General features: G+C 40.6%; 1 protein-coding gene across 4 annotated transcripts in view; it reads left to right on the forward strand.

Annotated features, from left to right (window-relative positions):
- The window catches only part of GLI3 (GLI family zinc finger 3), a 201,619-nt gene that overhangs the window by 157,094 nt on the left and 28,385 nt on the right, over positions 1-16,140 (forward strand). For 3 of the 4 annotated variants that reach the window (XM_053953152.1, XM_053953143.1, XM_053953158.1), the window contains 3 exons: positions 4,888-5,104; positions 6,555-6,671; positions 7,962-8,102. In XM_053953152.1, the coding sequence (XP_053809127.1) occupies positions 4,888-5,104; positions 6,555-6,671; positions 7,962-8,102 (475 nt within the window). The remainder of the gene's footprint in view (positions 1-4,887; positions 5,105-6,554; positions 6,672-7,961; positions 8,103-16,140) is intronic. The other variant, XM_053953161.1, reaches the window with a different exon arrangement.

The following is a 16,140-nucleotide window of genomic DNA, read 5'->3' on the forward strand; positions in this document are numbered from 1 at the left end:
ATATCCCACTGGGTCAAACTAGAGGTGTTACTCTAGTTTGTGTGTCTCTCATGGTGCAAACAGGGAATTCTATTTAAGAAGCACATGAACCCCCCAGCTTGTTCACTTTTGTTCTCTTAGTGCTCTTCCAGCATCAGTGTTCTTCAGGTTAGCAACCCCAAAGTATACACTCTTGCTTGTTCCCTTCAGTATTTCAGTATGGACCTGTTGTCTTTGGATTTGTCTAGTCACATATGAACCTGCTGGCTATGTCTGCAGCTATTCTAAAAGACCACAAATGCTTTTTTTTTTACTCTCTTTCAAGTTGTTCCCCTACATCTTTCATTAAATGCTCCCTCATTAACATGCTTGGGAAACTCTTGTCCTAAAACCTTGCAAAGGCAGAACCAGAAAGGGGAAAGCACTCAGATACTTGTGCAAGATTTACATGCATGAGATCTTGCAGAACTTTGCATTTTATAACCCAAAGAGGATGCCTTCAGAGTTTTTGGGAATAAAATTACTGTGATACAGTGAGACAATCCTTGCAGTATTTACAAAATTGGAATCTCCTCAGCATTTTTGCCTCCTTAGGCACACCTATGCAATGTATAGGAAAGAAGGTTTTTTTCCTGACTTTAATTCACAGATGTTTTGTGGTAAATTCCACAGCTGTGACCAGAAACTGGACGACCTTGTTAGCCGGACAGCCACAAAGCAGCCAAACAAAGTTTGGTTTTGATTAGAATGTCTGTTTTTCTTCTTGAAGTCTGTTCTTTAAAATTTGATGTGCTCATGTAATTGCAATGTAGTCCACTGCCCTGCATTACCTCCAGTGAAGAGGGTTTGAGACTTTGCAGATGAGGAGAAGAGAGACAGACAGACAGAAAGACACAGAAGCCCACTGTATGATAAAAAAAATGATATCACTGATGGGCTTTTCTGTCAGTGTATATGAGTTATTGAATGCTAAAGCAGAAATAGTGCATGTTTCTTCTAACCCTTATTCCTCATAAAACTCAACAACTAAAAATATAACTGGCATGAAATTTTTAGTGGCCATACATGCTTTTGTCTTCTTTTCCTTTCCTATTTCATTTAAAAGTCTGTAACAGAAATACAAATGAAATTCCCTCCAGTGGTGTAAATTTTCATATTTCAGTAGGTAGATGGAAGGAAAGGATTCATAGTTAATTTACATTTCTGTGAATCCAAGAGTTTTTGGAAGTGGCTGGTGTTTTGGAAAACATAAACAATTGGAGCAGGAGTCTCGTGATCTTCTGGTGTCTGGATTTTGGAAGTCTTAAGCTCTCCTTTTCTGAAATGCCACCTCTTAAAACTGTCTTAAAAGAAACTTGACTCAAAATGAGGCCTCTGGAACTACTCATTGCTTTTTAAAATCTGGTTGCTGGTTTTAGTAGTTCCGGAGTCTCAAAATTACTACTTTCAGGTCTTGTTTACTGGTTTTGGGCATCAATTTTAGGTGGTTCCTCAGTGACACTGCTGCACATTTATAAGCGGACATGGTTGGAACAACTGAACAAGGGCAACTGGTGCCACTGTCCACCGTTCCTGCTGATGCTGGCTGCCTAGATAGGAAGCAGTGTAAATTTGGTAGGGCCAGCAGGAGGACATATGGCTGCTGATCAAGGCAGAGGGATCACATGGGGCTCTGGGCTACAGAGATTCCCCATCCATCCTGTATTCAGGAGTTTCTGAACAAAATGCAGTGAAAAACTTTGGGAAGGAGGGCAGGAATCCAGGCCTTCCCCTCCCAATAGAGCACACCATGCCAGCAATGTTGAGGGCTTTGATTTATTTTTCTTCCTTTTGGCCCTCAGCATTAACTTTATTGTATGGTTTCTGAAAGGCAGAGAAAGACCTACCACCTTCTGTTCTCTTCAGAACCTTCTGATCTGTTCAGATCAGAAAAATCCTCCAGGCTGCCCAGTGACAACATCTTGCATGCGAGTGACATTAAACCCAGCCAGGTCAACTTGCCTTATGAGGAGCTCTCCAGAAACCGCTGGAGAGAATTGTTGTTTGAAGGCAGCTATCTGAGCTATTTAAGAAATCAGCCTGATGGCTGAACCATTGTCTCCATTTCTGAGTTACTCCCCTTGGCTGTGCTGGCTATTCCCCTGTTCTCTCACAATCACCTTTTCGTTTCATTCTGAGATGTTTGAAGTTTGGAGGTAGAGGGAATGAAGTGCAGGTTTTCAGGCTCCGTAGGAAAATCCTAGTCCCTTAGACTCAACAATTGCTGATGAGCACGGGGTAAAAGAAAGATACCAAAGAAAAAAGGATTCCTTCTTCCCCTAACACATCTGTCCAGCTGTGTCTTACTGCATCTAGTGCTGGTGTCACTGTTTTCCGGTAAGAACCTTTTGCTAAGATGATGTCTGTTTCCTCTATTGTACTTTACAATTTTGTTAATGCCTGGCTTAGCATCCTCTTTCTGGATACTCCTTGTACAGTGTGAAGACAGATGTAGATAACAAGGACATCTTGTGGACGTAAAATCTATCCTTTCGGTGGAGGCCATTTTAATTTATGTAGGGAAGGGAATAGCAAGTATACTTATTTAATGTTTAAGCACTGCATTGCTTGAGTCATACAATTGTCTTTTTACCATGGAGGGTCAGAAGGAAATTATGGAAGTTTTGAACCTGGACTTGCAAAGATAGGTATTGCTGTGCATGGTCAAATGGAAAAAAAAGTCAAAAAACCCCCAAAACTCAACCTGTATTTCCAAAGGCTGCCATGTGCTTGGAACTGCCAATGGAATCAGTTCACTTATTTTTTTCTTTTAAACTGACTCATCTGAAGGGTGAAAGTGTCCTAGGCTTTAACCACTTACAGAGAAATAAAATACCTCATCCAAACTGTTCGTGTGTCGTGTTTGTTCATCTTGGTGAATTTGACAGCATCTTCAGGATGGTGCTGTATAGTGTTTGAGTGTATGAGGTGAACTCACAGTGTATGTGTGGAAGCAAAAAGCACTGGGGTATAGTATAAAGAGGCTTTGTTTTCAGCCTGATCTGTGGCAGTGTAATTGTGTGGTTTTTAATGAACAGACCAGAGTAGTTACACTTAGCAATGTTTGTTCACTAAAAAGGAAAAGGGGTGTTAAATCATTATGTTCTTTGATTAATGGCTTGTACACTGAAGAATAAATTGAACAAACTGGCATAGAGCTCAGTGAACATGAAATCAGCTATTAGAAGAAAGCTTGTGAACAAATTCTAAGCCTGATATGCATCTTTTGATTAATGTCCTATTAATCATCCATAGTGGCTACCTTAGCTAAGTCGTGCTGTAATCATTCATGGTTGCTTACAGGAACACTAGCAGGGACTATAGAGCTTCAATAACTGAATATTATTACTGATTTCTCCCTAACTCTTGCTGTGAACAATTACTGTTTTCACTACATTTCTGCCTCCCTTTATTAGAAAGAATACAATGCAGAATGAAAAGAGAGTTCCTCAAAGACCAGTAAAATTCTCCCATGGTATTCTTAATGTTATTCTGTCCTAAATGGGCGAGCTGTTGTAATGCAGAGTTCTCACCAGGAATAATAGTAATGTAATCACATTGAATCACTTTTTATGGATTGTAGTCAAACAGACAAAATGTATGGTCATATTAATGAACACAGAATTTCTGCAGAATTATTACTTAAAATGCTTGAAATTATTTTGGCTTTTTGTTATCATAGTATTTTCAGTTAATGCACTTAACAGCAATAGCAATTAAAGCTCCAGACTGTTAACTTGGATAAATTTGACATTAGAAGAATCCTTGATTCTTGGAAGGTATAATGCCCACACCCCTCTCTTTTGAGATGAAATGTTTTATATTCCTGTGACTTTTTTGAATTCTGGTAGTTCAGTATATTTTTTTAAATCGATTAATATTCTTTTTTTTCCTTTATGATTGGAAGTTATTGGCAAATACAAGAGGATCTCTTACTCCTGTGTGAAGATTTAGTTCCACACCATTTATTTCTCAAGTGTGACACAAAGAATGCTTTTGCACTACCCACAAAATAGGTCCTTATATGGCAGTGTAATTTCCCCCTAAAGTCAATGTGGTCTGGGAAATACAGTGAAGTAATGAAGTGATGACAGGTATTAACATACATAATGGGCTTTAATAGACATTTAATGTTGTTTAACTGGAAGAAGGAGAAGTGCTTTCCCATTGGAATATTTCTACATTGGAAGTCATTGATCACCAATTTCAGAGGGGAAAGGTTAATCCATCAGTTTCTGTAACCAAACAGCACTGATGGAAATTCTTTAGGTGACATTCTGGATGAACTGAGCTTTCCATCTTTGCAAACAAATGAGTATATGACAAGCATGGTGTTCAGAACACATTTAACCAATTGATTTTCTCTCCTCTTGTAATAAGATCTAGAGACATATGAAAAAGCGTAGCATGAGCCAAGATTAAAGGAACTGCTTCCTACACACGAACATAGGGGAACTGCATTATCAATAAAAGTACTATAAAGCATGTGGGCACCCATTCTTTTTCTTTATATAAAGTTTGTTATTGCAATAAATAGCTGTTATTGAACTGCCTGCCTTTTATTTCAGTTTTTCTGAATTTTATTTCGGTCTGCTTTCTGTGATTTCCTGGTAGAGGTTAGGAAAAAATGTTATGTTTTGTTATGGTACCATTTTTGTACTCACTAGTAAATCCAGGGCAACTCTGGATTTAAAATCAGGATTTATCATCCTCTGGGACATGAAGAAGGATATGAGGGGGAGGGGGAAGTCTGGCTTCAATTAGTTTAAAGATACCAAACATATTTTAAAGTTTTAATCTGTAAAGTTCCTTACTGTAATGATCCTCATCTTTTTCCTTCCTCTTCCCTCCTTTTTCTCCCAAATTCAGCCCTGCTTTGAGTTTCACATACCCTCCTACACCAGTATCCCTCCAGCAAATGCATCAGCAAATCATAAGTCGTCAGCAAACCCTAGGTTCAGCCTTTGGACACAGCCCTCCACTCATCCATCCTGCTCCAACTTTTCCTACCCAGAGACCTATCCCTGGCATCCCCAGTGTCCTGAACCCTGTCCAGGTCAGCTCTGGACCCTCTGAGTCCACACAGGTGAGAGACAACAAAAGAAACCTTTACACCCCATCAATTTAAAAACTAAATAAATGGCAATGTCTCAATGGCAATTAATCACCACTGTCCCTGAGACCCTTTGATAACAGTTTTCTTGCAGCTCCAGTGTTTGCAGTCACTTTATTATGAATCACAGAAGTGTTGATGCAGTTCCTGATTGGTAGTGTGCTTTTTAGTCCTCATAAATATTCCAGTGTACTGCAGCAGCTTCTTGTTCCATACTGCCTCTCCTCGATCTTATACAAACCTAGTATAGGAACCTAGTAGAGGTGGAGTGTAAGAAAAGGGGAAAAACACATCAAAACACCAATATTTTAATGATTAGCAGCTTCACCTTCAAATCAGGCTGACCCTAGGATATACAGGGTCGTATTCTGCCCTCCTTGTACAGCTGTGAGTAACCTGAAGCAAGTAATTCTGTGAGCAAGAAAGTAACTCAAAGACAGTGAAGAGGATTAAAGGTTTCTTCTCTGATTTGCACAAAATTGGACTTACTGAATTTGAATTAATCATTTCAGTAAGGTGTATTCTCAAAAGCTAGGAATGAGCAGCAGTGAATCAGGCCCCTAATGTGGAGTTTATCACCGTTTGTGATTTGCCTGTTATTAACTAGTGCTGTTTATTTCTGGATGACCTGGGATAGGTTATTCATCAGTCTGGAAGCTGTTTATCTCCTGGCTAGCTTTTACAAATGTAGAGGAAGAACATGCTGCTGTAGAAAACATATTGATTTTTTGTGGGGTCCCTGCAAGTTCAGGTATCTCTAAAAGATCTCTGGATTCCTACAAGATCCATTTGCAGGTGTAGATAATGGTGTTCGGTCGAGCAGAACAAGAGAAAAACAAGATTCTGGCCTGTTTATGTCAACTATTTTGCTATTAACTTGTGGAAATCTAGGACTTCATCTAGGATTTTTTGGCTGAGTCTCACACTAGCATTCAGTTCTTCCTATACACCCATTATAATGGGAAACATAGTGAAGGATCTGAGATCTTGTGTGCAGATATTAAATGCAAAACCTTTCCTTCAAGTGTGAAAAAATAAATGTTTCCCTTGTATTTCTTTGAGCATGCAGGGATTTTCCTTTTCAAAATTGTCTTTCCAAAGTTGTTATTATGTGGAAAATCAAGTTCTTCCTACCTCTCAATGTTCTGACAAAACCAGCATTGGTTTGTAGCAAGCAATTGCATCAAATGCTCCCCTTCCCACTCCCTCCCTGCTCCATACAAGTTTGAGCAATGCAGCTCTTCCATGAGTTAATGCTATGTAATTGAAGAACAATGTAATTGCATATCCAATATAATTAACAGTGCGGCTTCTCCATACAAAATTGCTGAGCAGATGCTGCATATTTTTGTTTGGGGACACATATTTATCACAGTCTAATTTTGTCTTCTTCTGGGGAAAAAAAAACCCCACCTGCCTGCAGCAGAATAAACCCACAAGTGAATCTGCAGTGAGCAGCACAGGAGACCCCATGCACAACAAGCGCTCCAAGATAAAGCCTGACGAGGACCTCCCCAGCCCGGGAGCAGGAAGCATGCAGGTATGGCAGCCAGATTCCAGTCATGAGCCTTCCCTCTCCCTGCTGGAGTGAAAATGCACCTTTCCTGCGGCACACACGTTTTCAGGCTCCTTGCACTTTGTGTGCTGCACACACGGGCAGCCTTCGCTCACAGTAGCCAGGGTTAAATGGGAACTTCTCCTGGGGTGCAGGGTCTGTGGCAGGATGAGGGCAGAGAGGAAGGAGGCTGAGAGAGGCACCTCTGACCAGTCAGAGCATTCTCAGTGCTCTGTTTGCCATGGAAAAGTGAACAAGAGACATTCAGGTCTTTATTAAGGACATGTTTTCTGTTCAGCAAAAATACTTGAGGCCACCTTGACTCTTACTGGGTCTTAGTGCTATGCTGCACTGAGGCCCCTGTGTCAGGCTCCAGTCTCGTTTGCTGTACTTTCTATACCAGTTAATGCCACAGGTTTTAGTAGAGTGACTCTTGATTTATAGTGACTCAGGGGAGATGAGAATCAGAGCCTCAGTCTTGGGAGTGAATCCATGAAAACAAAACAAAGGTCTGTCTAAATCCTTCAGCAGGTTTGAAATGGAAAAATAGCAGGAATGCATAATCTGAACCAAATATTTACATTAACATCTGACTCTTCCCCTCAGCAAACAACAAGCTGGGGAGAACGAGGCACCCTGATGAACTGGAGGTGGGAAATCTAACCCCAAAATTAAATACTTTAGTCCCCTGCTCACCCCTTTTATGCACATGTTAAGGGCAAGAACCGACTAACAAGTAACTCAAAAATTACCAGTCTGCTCTTGGAAAGGTTTTAGTATGGAAACCTGTTACTGTTCTAACAATGCAAACACGTTGGATTACTGGTGATCCAATTTCTGTCCAACCCTAGTACTAAAATCAAATTCCGGTTAATTCAACTGTATTGAATAGTGCCTTTCACATTAGTGTTACCACTGAATCATGAAAGCCAGGTGTACAAATAACAAGCTGCTTAAATAAAGTGTGAGGGAAGCCGGGCCATTATGATTTATTTTTAATTGAAATGTAAAGTGAATGAAGAATTTCTTTTACATGTATAGTTTACAAACAGCTTCTGGCTTACCAGGCCTCTTTTGGGCTTCTCTATTTTGTAGAATGGAGTAGCAAAGTGAAGTGAGAGTAAAATAATCCTCCCTCCCCTGCCTCCTCCACACACACACACACACACCCACCCATCATCTTTCTTTTAATGCTGAAGTAATACATTTTTCTTCCTCCTCAGTTTCACAATTTCCACTCTCTTCTTCTCACCCCTGTTTTTTTCTTCTCTTCAGGAACAGCCAGAAGGAATGACCTTGGTAAAAGAAGAAGGGGACAAAGATGAAAGCAAACAGGAGCCTGAAGTGGTCTATGAGACAAACTGCCACTGGGAAGGCTGTTCCCGGGAGTTTGACACGCAGGAACAGCTAGTGCATGTAAGTTAATGGTATTCAGGAACTAGGTTTTAAAACTACGTGGCCTTTTTCATGGGGGTCAGCTTCTCTGACCCTATGCTGAGTCAAGTTTCTTAGCTAACAGAGCTGCAAACTGGAGAGGGGTTTATGAGTTTCTGAGAATAAAGAAAACTCGAAGCCACAGTGCTTGACCTGTTCAGTCAGCTAAAGCTTAGTGTAAAATTCAATAAAGTCTTCCACAGAGATTGTAATGGCTCTGATCCTGTAAGCCAGCAAATGCTATTTTGAGCTAGAGACTTTGATAGTTATTGAGTAATAGTAAGCTGGACATGAATGATTATTAACCTTTAGCCAAGTTTGATTTTTTTCTCCCCAAAGGGGCTGTAACAGTAGAAATGGGTGAGGGGAATTTTTTTCTCTTCACTAAGAGAGGTTTTGCTATCAATTTACTGTTGTGTGTAAACCGAAAGGGATTATTTGGCTAAATACATGGGGACTGAGTTACTTCAGTTATTTTAGCAAAAGCAAATTGTATAATCTTTTCTGTGCTACACCAAATATTAATTCTATCTCCCTTGATTTTTCCCACTCTGCCACCTCTCCCAAATAAACAATTTCTACTGTTTGGTAGTATTGTATGATAGAAAGTGAGCAATCAAAATTCAGAATACAACCTGACAAGTACAATTCCTTGCAGTTCTAACCTCCTCAACTAGCAGCACCTCTCTTATTTACTGGCATCATAGAACATATTGAATACTCTGAAAAAAAAATTAATTTCTAGTAAAGAATAGAGAGGAACATCCTCAGCAAATGAGCAGTGTGACAGAATTGTATTTAGTTTAGAAAATTGTTTAATACTTTACTGGAGATCATGCAAAATCTACTAGAGAATGTGGCTAGTACTTCTGAAATAACTAGTTGAAAAATCCACTTTTTCACCCAAAATAAATAAAAACAAACCCACCATATATTTCCAAACATTATGACAAATTGTAAGCTTATCCTGCAAAGCTGACTTTAGTAAAGCAATGTCAGCTTTCACTTGCTGGAGTGTGAGAACCTCTTGGTGTTGCAGTTAGTCATCAAGATGTATTTTCAGGTTCTTGTTATTATTAAGTAGTAGCAGCAGCAGTAACAACAATAATGATAAATGAAAGACTATCAACAACTAAAATAATATGCAAAATGCAACATTTTGCCAAGAATTCTTTGAGACATTTTGCACACATAATTCCCTAGCATTTGAATAGGCCAAATTGAAATGTGAGGAGAAGCTGTTCTGGTGTAACAGTACTTTTTGGGGAAGAAGTGCCATACTTCTGCAAGTGGTTTGACACATTTAAATTAAAGGATCAAATGTTGGTCTTTGAATTGATTCTGTGCAAACAGACCAAATGACATCATATGGGGCTCTGCATAGGCACAGTCTTTGTATCTGCTAGCAATTGTAAGGCTTTATGATACCTGGGAAACCTTTCAGTATTCAGAAATTATCCCAGTGATGATGATACATAATATACACAAAAATATATGAAATAAAAGAGAAATTCAGAATAAAGGTACCCTTGGCAAGAAAAAAAGAAAAAGGATTTTTTGATGTTCCAGGTGTAAAATTTAATGGAAGTCCAATGAGCATGTTAGCTAATAGCTTGTGTTTTGTATTTTAAAGTGAATTAAATTGACAGGGTGGTAGTTTAGTACTTCTGGAGTGTGATTTTAAAGTTAATTTGTTGGTTTTGGTGGGATTTTTATAGCAAATATGCCTGCATTTTAATGGTCAACAGCAATGGTCAACTGAAAAAAGTGTATTTCTTATGCTTCTGAACAATGGAAACATCTGAAACAAGTTTCTCTAGACATAGAAAAGGAATATAAAAAAATTTTCTATGTCATGGAGCTCTTTTTGGCAGGGCTCAGGACTGAGGTGTGTTATGATGGTGTTTAGATTACAAGGTACAAGACTTGATTCTATACCCTGAAGACAATAAATTCATCATGGCAATCATCACATTTAAGTAGCACAAATCATGCCATAAGAGTCAGCAGGATTCAGTGATGGGGCCGTGGTTTGTGATTTCTTTTGCTGCTCCAGCAGAGCCCCGCTGTGGGGACTTGAGTGAGTTATTTCTGCCCAGAATTGCAAAGGGCTTTAGACATCTAACTCTGTTTTGAAAGTCTGGCCACTCACCCCAGTCTGCCTTTTGCACATTTTGTCTGCCTTTGATTGCCACAGCCCTCTGATGTACATCTGCAGCAACTAGGGATATGAAGTCTGGTCTCAGCAGGGCTTCATGGAACAGCAGTCCTGGTTTTGCTTAGGTGTGTCACTCTGGCAGGAAGTGTTCTGTCCCTGAGCATGAAGTCCTTGAAGATCTGAGGTGAAGAGGTGGAATGGCTCATGTATGCCTCCTATCCAAATACTGTAGGTAAATCCAAGTAGGTACAAATTGCTGTAGCGGTGCTTAAATCAGTGTCAGCACAGTTCTGAGTGCTGTGTGTGGTGCATGTGCATGTGTGTGCCCGAGCCAGGCACAGGCACAGTGTGTGTCTCAGGGCCCGTGCACACGCTTGGCTCCACAGCCCTGACACTATGGGAGCAGCTGGTGGCCTCTCCAAGTCCGAGGCCTCAAAATGCCACTCCTCCTGCTTAAGCATGGCAGGAGGAGTGTACCTGATACACGTACAAGGTCTTTCACCCTGTGTCTCTGGGGCCACGTACTTCAGGCTGTTTGGCTGTCAGGAGCTACCTGATCTGGCAGTAGAGTTCTGCCACCATGCCTCTCCTGGCTGCACATGCTACTGCTCTCCTGGTGATCCCCAACCCACTGGCAGACTCAGCAGGGCCTGAGCTGCTCCAGCTGAGCTTGAAGGTTTGGAAGTAAGATGCTGGACAGGATGTCAAAAGTGTATATAACCATCCGGGTTTGTTGATTCTGCTGTGGGGTAGTAATCACCAAGACAGGGGCAACTGGCATAGATAAAAGTAATAAAGGCTTAAATTGCCCTAGCAGGACTCATCCAGATAACATCTGCCAACTTTGTGTACAGCTGTACCATGCATAATAGCAAGAGATCAGACTCAGAATGTCCAATGGCACAGGACAGACTGTTATCCAAGCCTTGCTTCCCAATGCACTGAAATTTTGGAGGAACTGTGGTGTTAAGGGAAGAGATGGAAGTGTGTTTCTAGCTGTTTGTTTTGTTTCCTGAAGGATTAGGTAACTCTATGTGAATTCTAGTCATGCCAGGTTGAGTAGAGCTTCAAAAAGCTTTTCCACAATACACACTGCACACAGTTCATGGTATAGATGTCATCACTCCCACTATGTATAGGATGCATACACAAGCACACATGCATGTGTTTTGAAAAAGGTAAATATGAGTTCGTGTATATTCTGGTCTTTCTGTCATATACGGATAAATTTGTTATTTCTTGGGGAACTTTGAGACATAATTTACTTTGAAATCAACTGTAGTTGAATCAGCATTACAAAGTGATATAGCACATATGAAATGGTAAAGGCAAACAAAATCTGTGTCTAAATATGTGGTATAGCTTTACAGCAGAAATTGCAATGTTGTGCAGTTTCAGTAGTCAGCATTTGATATCATTTTCTGCATTTCTGTAGCAAAGTCCTGCAGTTATTAGTGTAAAATGTAGGTGCCACTGAAAGTGTTCTTTGGTCCCAGTGTTTTCCGACTGAATTTATTAACAGAACCTGAGCTGCTATGAATAAATAACTAAAAAGCTACCTAAAAGAATCATAATTGACCCACCCAGAAGGGTCTGACAATGAAATTTTGGCACGGGTGCTCTTATTTTCAAGTGATATGAGCTACTCAGAATTCAGCATGGTTAAATTTTCATGATGCGTGCACCAAAAGGCAAGGTGTTAAACCATCAGACGCTCTGCCTTATTTATAACACCTATCCATCCTTCCTCTCCCCCCCCCCCTTCTCTTACAGTTAATAGAAAGATTCATGATTCTTCATGGTTGTCTATCTAGCGTCTGACAGTACTGACTGCACTGCTAAAGCAAGTCACTATCTATAATTGATATCCTTCTATGGAATAGGGTACCAGCTGCAATTGAAGGGTTTTGCTGAAAGCTTTTAAATCCTGACAAGTTCTGCCCTTGTTCTGGTTGTTGCTGAGCTGCACTGCTGAGATCCCAGGGTTATTTGAAGTTGATGCAAAAGGGGTGTGTGTGTTGCACGTTAGCAAGACACAAAGTTGGCGAGCCACGTTAGAGCTGCCACTGCATTCTCCCACCAGGCAGTCTTATTTACAGTGCACTGCACTCCTGAAAAGGCTGGTTACATTAATGTTTGAAATTATAGGTTTCTTTCTTTCCCTTTTTTCTTCTCCTCAAAAAATTAAAAGAACGATCTTATTTATTTTAAAGCCTCAGTTTGCTGTTGGGGTCTTTATCTTTAGCTGTTTAATTAATTTCTCTGCTCAGCGAGATATTATAATTGGGCTTAGCTGAGCTCAAGTTTGTTTTAAATATGTGAGTGCCTAGAAGCTAATAAGATACTGTATATATTTATAAATCTGCTTTTTGTTGCAGATTGTCCCTTTTTTTCCCCCAGAAATCAGTTAAGAATAAAATATTGCAAAAGGGTTAGATGCTAAAGATAAAAGTTTACTTAAGAAATTTATCCTTCAAGGAAATGACTGAATTTATTGTTAAATATTAATACAATGGCAATCAGAAAAACACAGTGCTGCCTATTTCTCATCCCCCTTGCTGCGTAGCCTTGATGATTATTTTTTGTTCAAAAGTGTGCTTGAAGAACTGTAGAGCTATTTTTTGTTAGTGTTTTCTCCTGAATTGTACAGCAATAAAATTCTTTCATTGTTGTTACATTTGATTCGATGAGATCAAAAACCCTATCAGCAATGACTTACATTCAGGATTCCATTTGCTGAAGTCTTCCTGCCTGTTTGCAAAGACTGGAGCACCTCTGTCAATCCCTGGGGATTGTACCACTCCACACAGTTCCCTTCTTGCAGAAGAGGGCAGCTTCTTCTGTTTTTCAGATACCCACACGTTCCCAAGGCATCGGGGTGCACTGAGGGTACCCAAAAGAACCATTACATGCAATTCTGAGGCTGGAGTTTCTTCATGTTCTTGCTATCTGTTCCTACAGAAAACAGTGGGTTCAACCCTGACCAACAGAATTTGGCCAGCAATCCATGGAGACAAACATAAACCCCAAACTGTGCCCACATCCAATCTCTGCTTAGGTTTTACAGCATCTGTGAGGTGCCTTAATCCTGGGCACCTCAAAACACTTAGGAACATCAGGAGGTAGGGAACACACCACTCTGAAGGACTAGCCCTCTTTACAGTGGGTGATTTCGGATGCCCAGAAATGAGGACACTCAAAGTCAATAGATTTGAAAGTCTTACTTTCTCTGTTACTGTGCTGGCTTTGGCCTGTGGCTTCTTCCTCAGCTCCTCTACTGTAAGAGAGCTGTAGGTAAGGACTGGAGAGAGCTTCACCACTCTTCTCTAAACCAAGATCCAACTGCAATAGGAGGGTAAACCAGAATAAAGCAGTTCCCCTGAGTATCAGCTACAGTGCAGCAGACCTGTAAGTGACCCTGAGAGTTGCACATTGCCCACCACTTGCAAGAGGAGAAACTGCCCTGTAAGCAAAGGGTCCCAAAGCTGCCAGAGCCGAGCAGGTGCTGGGTGCAGCTGTGTCAGTAGGTATCTGCACCTGAACAGAGGCAATTGCACACATCTGGCCCAGCAAAAAGATTATCCTTCGTGCATTAATGGTTTCTTTTCTCTGGGTCCTGGAGGTATGCTTGCAAACTGGCTGTGGGGCAAGTGAAGTCCCAGCTTTGTGAAGCAAGTCCCTTACAATCCCAAAGGGGTGTAATTACACATCCCAGTTTGCATACTTCTCAAAATATGTTCAGGGATTTACTTAATATTTAATTTACTTAATATTTCATTCTTCTTTGCAGATGTTTTTTCATTACAGTTTTATTTGGCTCTAGCACAGTAACACAGAGAAACCTCAGCTCATTCCCAGGCTCATTGTGCATGGCAGTGACAGCTACTGCCCTGAAAGGTCAAGGAATGTTTCCTTTAAATTGAAAAGAGTAAAGACTAGATAAGAACATGAAATCCATTATAGTAATCATTTTTTCCTGACAAAAGGAGAATGTTTTACGTACAACAGCAAAGGGGGGTTCTGTTGGTGGTTTTATTCTATTTCATCTTGTTTTATTTTTTACTCACTGGGGTCTGGACCCTAACTCATACTTGGAGAAGGAGTGTTGTGGACAAAAGAAATCAGTTCTTCAAGTAAGACAAGCCCAAGGCTTGGGCTAAAAGTTGGGACAACTTGGATAAGGCAGGGAGTTGTTTCAGTGGCTAGCAAGTACCATGAGAAAGCTTTTTTTTCTGTTTGTCCAACCCCTCAATATATTTGATCTTTGTAGCTGTGAGGGTACAACGGAATAGAAGCAGAGATTGTAGCAAATAATCATGAGATATCTGTACAGAAGTTTTTAGATTTTGAAATCTCTTCCTCATTACCGTTTAAAGGCTGATTTCTAATTAAGACACCACCTTCCTGTGCTAGATTATAAGCTGCTGAGCCCATTCTTTTGAGCTGTGCCAGAATTGTTGAATTGTTTATAGGCCAGCAATTTATTAGATGGCATAGCAAAGCTGGTAAGCAAATCTGTGCCTTTGAGAGCATGTTCATTCTCTCTTGGTTTCTGTCTGGGTATCTAACACAGTCAGTCTTGTTTAAATTAAGCAAATCTTTAACCCTCCATCAGAGGCGTGCATGTAAGTGCTGTTGAGTTTTAAGGTTAAGTAACCACAGATGGACCTCACTGCTGTTCAGGAGCCTCAGTAGCCCCCAGGCTCTGGCATGGCCCCTGCTTGTGCTTCTCAGCACATCCTTGTTCTGTGTCAGTCACCGTGATGCCCTTTGTCTCCCAGCAGTGTTAAAAGTCATCGGTGCTGCCTTGTGAAGAGATCTTATTCACTGTGGGCTTGACCCAAAGGCCAGCTGTGCTTTGGTTCAGGTCTTCTTAAGCACTCCACTGCACAAGTGCATCAGCAGTCTCCCTGCCTGGAGTCTGGCTTTTGATGAATCACAGAGAAGAAGGGGGAAAAAAATGGGGATTTCTTTTTTGATAGAGAAACGTTTACAACAAAATAAATCCACCCTAATCTGTGAAGTATTAAGAGGGGATTTAGAGAGAGAAATGTAATAATTTTTTAATTTTAATTCCTTTTTAATTAGCATTTCTTTCACAGCATTAAGAAAACTTGTTGTTAGTCTGCTGCTGCTATGGCTTTATGAGTTGCCAAAGTCATTGTCTTTGAATTGGTATCCCTGAAAGACATTGCTAAACTATGGTATGTCCTTTAAATAACACTTCTTTTTCACTGTTATAGGTAGGGACAAACAGTGCTGCCCCCTGTGCCCTGGGAAGTTACTGTACCCACTCTATCCATAGTGAGTGGGCATTTGGGTAGAAAGGGCTGTGCAGGGCTTGACATTGGTCCATGCTTTTAAATCACACAGCACTATTCAGGTGGTTTGTGGATATACATACTTACTTGAAGTGTTTGCCTGAGAGTTCAGCTGGTGAACACTTCCAAGTTACTGGTATTTTACAGGTGACTTCCAGTTTTGGGGAGAAATGCAGGATAAGAAGCTGCCAGCCAAGTCCCAGGGGAGCCCATGCTGACTGAGTGACAAATGCATAGGCAAGAGTAAAGCAGCAAACTGAGTTGACTCTTCACCTCCTGACTCTTGATGGCATATCATGGAGATGAGAGAAAAGGGAAGTCCCTCCCTGCCTTAATTTTGCTGCCTCAGAGCTGCAAGGAGGGCTGGGCTTATGCATGGCCTTCAGGTACCTTTCAGTCCTAACAAAATGACCAGGACAAAGCAGATTCACCTGGACAGAGCTGTTCTTTCTGTTCAGCTTTTTCATGCCTTGCTTCTGTTAAGTGATTTGATGTTACATAGCCTGTGTTATTAGGGTGAACAGTGGGATTTCTACCTTGA

This window comes from Vidua chalybeata, chromosome 1 (genome assembly GCF_026979565.1).
Source record: "Vidua chalybeata isolate OUT-0048 chromosome 1, bVidCha1 merged haplotype, whole genome shotgun sequence".
NCBI classification, from domain to species: domain Eukaryota; kingdom Metazoa; phylum Chordata; class Aves; order Passeriformes; family Viduidae; genus Vidua; species Vidua chalybeata.